The 10,967-nt window shown below is 41.1% G+C and overlaps 1 protein-coding gene across 5 annotated transcripts in view; it reads left to right on the plus strand.

Annotated features, from left to right (window-relative positions):
- cobl (cordon-bleu WH2 repeat protein) overlaps positions 1-9,329 on the plus strand; it is a 57,542-nt gene extending 48,213 nt beyond the window's left edge. For all 5 annotated transcript variants that reach the window (XM_078253430.1, XM_078253431.1, XM_078253435.1 and 2 more), the window contains 8 exons: positions 1,833-2,139; positions 3,541-3,632; positions 3,995-4,186; positions 4,388-6,003; positions 6,111-6,344; positions 6,483-6,599; positions 7,872-8,156; positions 9,054-9,329. In XM_078253430.1, coding sequence (XP_078109556.1) covers positions 1,833-2,139; positions 3,541-3,632; positions 3,995-4,186; positions 4,388-6,003; positions 6,111-6,344; positions 6,483-6,599; positions 7,872-8,156; positions 9,054-9,137 — 2,927 coding nt within the window. In that variant the 3' untranslated portion in view covers positions 9,138-9,329. The remainder of the gene's footprint in view (positions 1-1,832; positions 2,140-3,540; positions 3,633-3,994; positions 4,187-4,387; positions 6,004-6,110; positions 6,345-6,482; positions 6,600-7,871; positions 8,157-9,053) is intronic.
- Positions 9,330-10,967: the final 1,638 nt, after the last annotated feature.

Raw genomic sequence — 10,967 nt, forward strand, 5'->3', positions numbered from 1 at the left:
GCTGGGCAATATATCGATATTATATCGATATCGTGATATGAGACTAGATATCGTCTTAGATTTTGGATATTGTAATATGACATAAGTGTTGTCTTTTCCTGGTTTTAAAGGCTGCATTACAGTAAAGTGATGTCATTTTCTGAATTTACCAGACTGTTGTAACTGTTCTATTATTTGCCTTTACCCACTTAGTCATTATATCCACATTACTGATGATTATTTATCAAAAATCTCATTGTGTAAATATTTTGTGAAAGCACCAATAGTCAACCCTACAATATCGTTGCGGTATTGATATTGAGGTATTTGGTAAAAAATATTGTGATATTTGATTTTCTCCATATCGCCCAGCTCTAATTTGACTGCAACTATGGTGGTGTCACAGAATCTAATCAATTTATGTATATGCAATATGATTTGTCCTCTGCAAGTTCTAAGGCATTGAGTTTTGGTACAAATGTGTAGCCAAATGAGATGTGTACTCATTGAGCCTGGAGAGTTGTGATAATGAACATGAACACTGTAAAGGCAATCTGTTGTGATTGAAAAAAATATGTGTTTGAAAGACATTTTTCAATTAAACAGTTGAAGACTGGATTCAAGATTCAAGGACTATGGTTTGGTATTGTGCATGGGTTGCCATGGTTAGATTTTGACAAGTAACATGTCACAGTTTGGACTTGCTTGGGGACACTTTTTGCTTTAACTGAAGCATGAAGCAAGACTTTTGAGAACGATGTGTTTATAATGCAAGCATATATGTGTGTAAACATATGAGAGCATAAGTGTGTGTGTGTGTGTGTGTGTGTGTGTGTGTTCGTGCGCTCGTGCGCGCGCACGCTGAGTGTGGCTATAGCTGGCATGACTAAGCTGTTGCTGGGAAGGAGCTGGGAGGACAGCCCTGTGAGTCATCACCACATCTCCTGGAACTGACTGTTCTCCCCACACCATTAGGACCAGGCCCAAAACTGACAGGCCTAGTGTACACACACACACACACACACACACACACACACACAGAGGAAGACATATTGGTATGACAAACCAAGGCCACTCACTGTTAAACTCATTTTAAAGAATCCCCTCTTGAGTTCCAGGTACTGTGCATGCTGGCTGGGCTGTTGAAAAACTAACAAATGGTACTTTGATTTTGATTGTCCTGGCATAAAGTGAAACAAGATCAGTAACAGACTAAATAAGTTCTCCGAAACCCACAGGACTGTCCAGAGCATGACTGCACTCAAGAGATGAGAGGGTATGAATCAACAATATCTTTCACTGGAATCTAAAACAGTACTGTGAAAATCTAATTAAAAGGGTTTGTTTGCAGTAAGTCTGCCCACACATCATTAAAGTTGTTTTATCGAGCCACAAGTGGTTGTGCTCCAGGCTTGTGTTTGTATATTTAGCTTGTGTTTTCTGGTTTGTGTGGTGTCAGAATGAAAGTTGAAACTAACGTAAATACTTCCTCTGCTCTCTTCCATCTCTTTTTGCTCGCTCTGCATCCTTTGCTTTTTTAAAAAAAAACTAATGTCCTTATGATTTGTTGTGCTGTTTATCTCAGTGTTTTCCCAGGTATCAAAAGTATTTTAAGGTTTGTTTATTTGAGAAAAATAAATGAGGCCTGAATGTTTTTTAAAGTTAATGCACTGCATGAGTAAAAAAACTATTATATCATGTTCTACCCCAATATAAGACCATTCTCGGTCCTTTAGTTTCATACACAACCTTAGGCCATTGGGAACTCTTAGATTTTTGGATGTTGAAGTTGCCAACAGTTGCAGTGATAACATCCAATACCCATGCTAAGATGTATCTCTCTCCTCTCCCAGCGTGGCTCCACTCCATTCAAAGCTCCACAGCCAGTTGCCGGAAACCAGAAACTGGAACACCTGAGGAGGAGACCATGTCCTTGGGCAGCAGCAGTGGTGGCAGCAGCCTGCCTGACCAGGGTTATGCTGCCTCTGAGGGCATGGCAGAGGGCGAGGACTCAGGCATGGTCAGCTCTCCATCTGATACCCAACCCACATCCCCAGATGGGAGTTTGTCTCTTGATGGAGGAGAGAGATTGCTGGGACCAGTGCGGGACAATTCTAGCGACAGCGATGAGGGATGTGCCACCTGGGGATCAAGACACAGGTAGAGAGGAGGGCATGAAAAAAAATCACAGAAAGAGAAGGCATGGAATGTGGGGTTAACAAGACTGAGGGAGTAAAGTAGAATGACATCGACAAACATCTACTGTATATCTCCTTTTTACATAATTTATGATATCCATCAAGATGATGTAAAGTCTCATTTAAGATGGTGAGGCACATTAAGACTTCTGCATTGGCCTCAAGAGAATACGGATGACTCACAGTGTCTACTCATTCATCTATTTGGCCTCACGTTTCCAAGCATTTGCATTTTGCCGACTCCTACTCATCTTCTACCTCAAATCTTTTTCCATTGCTGTCCCCTTTTTATTTTTAAATCCATTTTAAGATATCCTGGTTTCCTGGCAGGCAGGATAATACATGTGTGCCAGTCACCTTGATGTTGATCTGAGCCAGCCTAAGAACACCTGCATAAAAAAGTATTAGTTAGATTCTTGCATTTGCTGATCAAATTTAGTTCCACACCTGCATTTTCACCTGAAGAGTGAACCAAGTGAGCCATAACTGTAGAAGTCTTTCCACAGTTTTAAACTGTGCCAGTAGTAATAACCAAGAGCAGTTCCTGCCATGTGTTATATTTGAGTAGTAGTCGCTGGCACCCTCAACCTTTTTTGCCGGCCTTTTATAGTTATTGTTCTAGGCCCTTATTCAAAGTATTTTGTGGAAAATGAATGCTGCCCCATATCACTTTTCGCCTTTTAAGTTGTTGTGAAATGTGTATGGTAGTGTGCCCAAACCAGGGATCCTGGATCAATGCTCTTACTTAGAAAGACTTTATGAATCCAGGGCCTGGCTCCTCAGTATTCCAGGAAAGCACTATAACCCTGTTTTCTCAGAATCATTGAGGAAAACCGGACCAATCCAAGTCTCGTCGAAGACTAATTCTATTTGGTTTGGCCTTCTTGTTGCAATTTGTTATAGCTAATATGCCAGTAAGTCATGAGAATGCTCTGTTGAACCCTTGAAAGGAGTAAAGGAAGTTTAAACTGTGGTAATAATATCTTTACAGCTACATGTTCCAAAGCCAGCAGGCTCCAATGAAAATGAAGTTTAACTTTGAACAAGAACAAAATATTTAAAACTAACACATTTATTTTCTTTCTTCTACTACTGACCTGCATTTGGCCTTTTGGTTTCTGTGGCAGATTAGTAACGGGAAGTGTTCCGAATGTAACAACATCATCAAATAAGCAGTTCATAACAGCTGTTTGGTGGTGACCGGTTGACTCTTAATAAGAATTATGGAGTCATGGACAGTGCTGTATTATGGCTGCTCCTACGCTCTTTTTTGCATTACAATTTTTTTAACTTTGCATGTGTGTTTTTACATGTGTATGTGTGCAGATGTTTATTTGACACACGTTTTATGTACCATCCTCAGGCACAATGATATCAGCCCACAGGTAAAGTCAGGCAGGTTAAAAGACAGCTATGAAGACCCGGACCTCACAGATTTTGAAGCAAACCTTGCAGGTGAGGGAGCGTTGCATAGCATGCATAGCATTTATATTTTTTTTCATTGCGGTCCTGGCAGTCCAGTCGTACATTCATCACTGGAATAGATGTATAGTGTAGTTTAGTAAAGAATTAAACCTGTTGACCATCATAACACTGCAATACCACATTTGTCATATACCTGAAGTAATCCTATGAATATGCAGTTTGATGTAAAATAGGTTTGAAACGTTTCACATGACTGTACTCCACATAGACCACAAGTGACTATTCCAAACTCGTTGAATTTTGATAAGTAATAGGCATGGTAATCTTCTTAAAAATCAAAATGTGCCCAAAGTCTAATGCATTAACTCCTTGATCTGTTCCTACTTTTCCAGATCACTTAGATATAGCCTCAGTGAAGGAGACCCCCTATACCATGTCCACAGACAGTAATGAGGTGCCGGTGTCTGTAGTGGACATGGAAGTGCCAGTCACAGCCATAGATGAAGTACTGGAGGACTATGAATGTCACATTGTAGGAAATGAGACAAAGTCACTAACCAGGACTGAGTCAGCTGGGAGCAAAGGTACGTAGAACAATATGCCTACGTCCAGTATATCACACAGAAGCTGAGACTTTAGTGTTTTTGATGCTGTGGTTGACATTTTGTACCTTTTACAGTCTTATTTATTTAGTCTTAGTGGTATCAGTACAATACAATTTAAAAAAAACGGTTGTGTTTTATTTGTGTTTTGAATTCACTTTTCCTTACCCAATCTTATCACAGGTCCAGGCTTTTGTCACCAGTCCAGTGTGGAGCCACAGAACAAAAACAACAATGCTTGTACAGCTGCTGACAGCAACAAAAGCAGCAGTGCAAATACTAAGCAGCCGTCTCAACCTGAGCAGAGTAGGAAGTCACTGGGGAACAAGTCTATAGCTGTTAAAAAGCAAGAAAAGATGCTAGAGACAAAAATGAAAGAGACGAGCATCACTCATACCAGCAGTGTGAACGAGGATAAACATAGAACATCATCAGTAGTGAAATCTAATGTTGACCTGCAGAAACACAGCAAGAGCACTGAGATCAAACCTGGTCCTGTGAAAAGTAACGCTCAATCTTTTCAAGAGAAGACGTCCGTTCTTCCACCAACCAGTCAGAGATCAGTGTATGCAGAGAGTGACGAAGAGATGCACAGAGTTTACCAAAATAACTCCAGCCAGAATACTTCACATGGTAAAATCACTCGTAACGTCACATCACGCTTCGGTTTGAAAACGTTCACTGTGGTCCCTCCCAAACCCTCTGTCATGCATACTGCTACGGGAGAGCCAGCTGTCAAATTAACTGTCGGTGCCATTAAGATTGACGATCAAGGAAACATGGTGAAAGGGAGTATCTCCCGGAACAAAGTTGGTGGTTCATCAGAGTCTGAGATGAATTCCAGTAAGGGGTCTCCTCTTCTTGGAAAAGCCAAAGCTTTTTGGAGCTCAAATGAGAGACAAGAAAGTGCTGTGCCCCACAGCAAAGTTCTCATTGATAACGCTAAGGAGAGCACAGATGGCCTGAAAAGTACTCCCACTGCAAACGCAGTAACTACTTTGAAGAGCAGTAACACTGAGGAACTGAAAACGCACACTTCACTTTATAAAAATGCCCAGCCTAACGAGATGGTTAAAGAAGACGCTAAAGAACCGGGGAGAGCCATCAAAGTTGCAAACGAAGAGCGGGTAGAGGTGGAGAGCAAGATTTCAGTGTCCAAAAGTACTCAACAGCCAAGTAATAAACCTGCCCTTCCCCCTCATATCCTTCCAGACCTGAAAAGAGACCTGTCCTTCCTCAGACCATCCAGGCGAACCTCAAGCCAATATGTGGCGTCTGCCATCACTAAAAACACCCCGAAGACCTCAGCTAAACCCAACTTCATCCCTAATGTTCATGACTCCTCTGCTTCTTTTAAAGCACAGACTATCGGTTTCCAGAGATCAGGTTGGTCCATAAAAGTGAATCCACACCAATCGTCCCAGTCATCTTTGTCAGATAATAAGGAGAATGACTCTGCTTCCAAATCCAACCCGCCTGGTCCTAAGAGGTCTATGAGCCACCCAGAGCATGTGGCAGATGGCCAGAGAGATTTGGGAGAAGTGAGACCAGACAGCGGCGGATTTGGAAGTTGTGTTGGATCCACCAAAGGAAGCTCTAATACGTTGGAAACAGAAGCAGCCAAGAATAGGCACATTCACTCTATTGGGCCAATCCAAAAAAATATGATCGCCAGTAATGACAGCGATAATATTAAACATATTAGGCTCAGAAGCCCCAGCCCTGCACAAAGCAGTCCTCTACACTCATCTGCCAAACCACCCACAGCTCCCAAGGCTGTATCCCAAGGCCAGCCAAGTGTGAGTATAACCTGTATTAGAAATATTTCATGTTAAAAACTATTTATTTTACACAAAGTTGTTGCTGTGAATTACAGTGTAGTCAATACTCTATATCTTGTCTTCAGAACACGAGGGACATGGCCAAGGCAGCCACTCATCTAACACCTGATGCAAAGTCACAACCTTCTGTCACAGTGTCAGACAGCGGCGTGACCCCTGGGACTCCGCCGGTAATGGTGTTTGGGCCAACTAAAAAGTTCAAACCAGTGATCTCTAGATCTCCTGAGAAAGACACGTCTCTGCACAGCAGCCTGATGGATGCAATCCAGACAGGCGGAGGCAGGGGCAGGCTCAAGAAGGTGAGATATACATTGGATGGATGGATGGATGGACTATGTTCCTAATTTTGCAATTACAGCTAAGTTGATGATAATAGTGTTGGCAAGAAAGAAGACTAGAAAGGAACAAAGATTTTAATCTTTTCATTTCATTATTAGATAACCACTGCTGGTCCCAGCAGCATGAAGAAAACATCTTATGTTGAGGAGGAGAACGAGAGGCCTGCTCTTCTGGCTGCCATTAGAGCCCAGAGCTGCTCCGGAAGGCTGAGGAAGGTAATAATCCTATCTCCGTTATTTATGCAATATCACTCCATGTCTGTCAATATGAAAGGGGGGAGGGGGCATGTAGCATTTAGTACAGCCCGTGGGCACGTCTGTTTTGTTCCGTCCTCCGCACGCGCCATACCACACCGGGAGCGTCTCAGAAGCGGAGCGTCTTGCTGCTCCACTCGCAGATTTTATTGTCTTTACAGAACAATCACGTGGTTATTAGCTAGTTTCTACCTTCCACTCCAGGCACCCATGTAATTTAACTCCATGCCTTCTCTGTTCTGGTGTTGTCCTTAAAAAAAAGACCTGTGAGGTTGTATTATGTTTTTCAACCTCCAAGATGAATCTCTCATGTCCTTTGGTGTTCTAAAGGAGACATAAACGATATTGGGGGAGGGTGTCTATTGGTAAATTGACTGGATATTCTCGCTGTTTCACTTCCTGCCCGGCTTTTCGAACGGCCTGCAGCTCGCGTGAAAATAGACCTGGTGTGTATGTTTAGCGGAGTGGAGAGACGCTTCACGCACGCTTCTGGGACGCGCTGGTGGAATATCAAGCATTGACTTGAATGGCAGCGATTGCTCACAGGGGCCGCTGCATCTCCGGAACGCAGCGCAGACGCGCTCGGTGGAAAATATGGGTAGGTCTTGTTGCACATATAAAAGAACAAACACATATGCTTCTTGCAATTACACTTAAGAAGTATGGATAATAAGCGTGTTTAATAGATGTAAATGCTAAACTTTTTGTCTGTATTGTTAGCTAGTTAGCAGCTCACAGAGCCATGCATGAACCCAGTTGTGCAAGCGTGGGAGTCTGTTTCCATCCCTCTGTGTGGACTGAGCTGTGGTTTGCTGTCATGTAAGAACCCATGTGGAATGAAAGGGGCAGGAAACCGTGCTGCTGGAGCTGCAACATCTGCGGTTCTATTCTGGAGGTTCCTTACCAGAAGTGGAATTTCTGGAATGCTACATGACTAAATCATGTCTTAAAAAAAAAAAGTAGATAAATAAAGAAAACTACAGAACTATGTACAATGGCGTTAAAAGAATAAATAAGATCATTCATATAAATGTGAACAAAAACATAAAATGCAGAAAGATTAGAACAGACAGTATTTTAGAGTAAAGAGTATATCTGTATATGTGTCAGAGTTGGAAATGAGATGCCCTTGTGTGTTAGGCCATGAGTGTAAGTTCAATTGCACATATGTGAGAGCAGCTGGCCTGCCGCCTGTGTTTGTGTGTCCAGTTACCGATGTGTCACTCCCTACAGACCAAATCGGAGGCTGCTGAGGAGCTGGAGAAGTTCAGGAAGGTGACTACTGAGGAGGACGGAGGTGCAGGCCCTCCCTTTTTGACTTGCACTTCTCCTCCTGTCTTTACCCCACCACCACCACCCATGATTGCACCTCCACCTCCTCCTCCTCCTGTCTTGCCTCAGGCTAAGCCTAGCACTGTGGCACATCCAAGTCCTAACGCCCCTGTGAACCCTGCCTTGGCCAGGGAGGCTATGCTGGAGGCCATTCGCTCTGGATCGGCTGCTGACAGGCTAAAAAAGGTACTAATACAGAAAAATACAGCATCTATTCACACCACAGAGTGAAAGTTGTTGCAGAACTCTCAGACATCCTTTATCTACTCTGCGTTAGCATTATTGGATTTTCAATTCTACAGTTGTTTTGTGAAAATACAGAGATGAGGGTATAGAGTTACACTTAAATACATATAGTGGAAAAGAAATGAAATTATAGCCTAAGCAAATACAGTACATAGTTAGCATTAGCACAGCAAGTGATGAATATCTCAATGATTCGATTTTCTTTTTCATGAGTCTCGGTGCACAAGACGCCATTTTTTCACCCAGAGAGACTCTTATCAAAGAAGAGAGGGAGGAAGAGAGAAAAAATTACGGACATGATAATAGGCAGATAGAGGCAAGAAAGCCAGAGGCAGCAACATAAAAAAAACATGATTTGAACCAGTGTCTTCTATCTTGTCACATGGTCTGGTTTTATCACGTCTTGCCTCGTTGAAAGACACCATTGGCAGAACAAAGCACTCCTGCGGTGCAGCAGCCGGCAAACTGGAAAAGAATCGGAGCTTTTTACACTTTCACATATTCATCTGACAGCCATGCTGTACTGCAGTGTGAATATCTTTCAAGAAGACAAAGTTCAATTTCAGGTCAGCAGCTGTGTAAAGTTAGAGTTGACAGAAATGTTTTCACATTATCATTTTTGCATCATTTAAATCAGACAGGAACAGCAAAGAAAATAAAGTTAGGTTACATTCAGGTAAACAAAAATTAACAAATAAAATCTTTTTAGTTTAGGCATTTCTTTCTGTAGATGCCAAAAAACCACACAGCCTGATACATTCTTTTCAGCATATCATACCCCTGTCATTACCAAAGTGGAGAATTACAAACATGACATGTTGTGTCTTTTTTAACTAGGTTGCCGTGCCCACAAAGACAGTCCAAGTGAATGGCAGACTGGGAATAATCCAAGCAACCTCCTTAACACTCCCTCAGCAATAGGACGGGAAGCCCACATCACCGCAACGAGAGATAGATTTATCATTATTATTAATTAATTTCATTTTTTTTGCCATTGTGCTTTTAGAAAACTGGACTGAGTCACATTTGGAGTGAATGCTATTTGGAAGTTTTAGGAAACTTTATATGATGCGTGACACAAATACCGATAAATAAAATGATTTCTACATGCCATCTAGATAAACTAGATTATTCAAAAAGGGCTTCACAGCTCTGACTGTCGGTCTGGGGTCTTGTGTTTAAACTGATGCACTAATGCTCAAAGAATTTTGTATAAAAGGGGAATCATTTAAACACGTATTCTTGTGTGTTGAATGTTGCTCTCTCTTAGTAGCCAAACATCAGTCTGATAGGTGTCAGAGGTGAAAGGTTTGCAGGGAATTCCACTCATCATATCAGAACCCTCACTTAGCTTATAACAATACCTTACTGGAAAGAGTTTATGTCCATCGCTGTTCCTAAACATATCTTGCCATCTAGTACTTGAATTCAGTTTGAACTGGAACGTTGTACAACATGTGTGCCAATGAAAGCAAATTTAAATGGTTTATGCTACTTTTTTTCTTTTCTTTTTTTTTCTTTTTTACCACAGTTAAGTTATGGCTGCCTCATACTGTTGCTCAGTCAGTGTTATGTATATGATGTTTGCTGTAAAGATTCTATATGGGGTGCAATAAGTTGCATCTGATGATGTTTTCAGATTTTAACTAATATTTGTTTGAATAATTAGGATAACTGAAGACTTAAGTACACTTGAGAAAACAACAGATACGGGATTATCCATTGATAATGTTTCATTTTTTTCTTTTGTGTAAAATTGTATTTTATTGTACATCTGGTCCATAATGCCAACTTCTACAGTTCTTGGCTCTGAGGAGCAGTTAGATAGGGGTGGCTTACTAGTGCCTTTTAGCTCAATATACTCCTGTTTTAGCATCTGACCTAGCTGCTGTTTTAAAAAGACATTGGCATACATGGTCAGTGCCCTGCAGAAACTTGTACAGCAGCGATATGACTGACTGTGCCTTTGATGTAAGAGAAATTAAGATGAACCTTTCCTTTCTTTGACATTTCAAAATTTTTGAAGCACTGTTATAGTATATCAATGGTGGATGTCACCATGAGCAAAGAGGTCCGTTAACTAATCAACAAGTCAATATGTAATGGCTATGTAATACAAACCACCAGTCGTAGGAAAGCAGTAGTTTAGGTTATCTATGACTTTGATTTAGGCAAAAAAATGTTATTCCATTCTGCTCCACTGTAGGTGAAATTTACAGTATGGAGTAGCTTAAGTTAATACAGGGAGAGTGGACCATTGCCATTAAGTGGTATCCTTATGGATAAAGGAGGATGTCCATGCTGAATCATCTGTATGAAGAAAAACCTAGAGCATCCATAGTCAGGTGTAAATGCTTGCTGCTGTGGATTGTGTGATAAATCTGAGTAAAGGGAGTTGATTTCCTATATTTATAGAGATTTATTTTAATTCATACTCAGTTTCAACACTCAGAACATATTTTTGTTTTATTATGTTTCACCCTCCGAGTGAAAACATTAACTTTTCTGTTGTTTTTTTCTAACTAGAAGCAAATATGTCATTCCTGTTAGATGGTTTCATCTACACGCAATAACCTACAGCACGTTGTAGCATTGTATATTTTGTTAACTAAAGACAGATCATCGCCGTGAAAGAGTTGATTTAAATCTTTGTTAGAGAGCTAGTTCACTGATGGTGTGAACATTTGATAAGCTATTGCTTTTTTAGTGCACATTGTTTTTTGGGAAGGTTGCACAATATTGTATCTACCC

This window comes from Sander vitreus, chromosome 6 (assembly GCF_031162955.1).
Source record: "Sander vitreus isolate 19-12246 chromosome 6, sanVit1, whole genome shotgun sequence".
In the NCBI taxonomy this organism is placed as follows: Eukaryota; Metazoa; Chordata; class Actinopteri; order Perciformes; family Percidae; genus Sander; species Sander vitreus.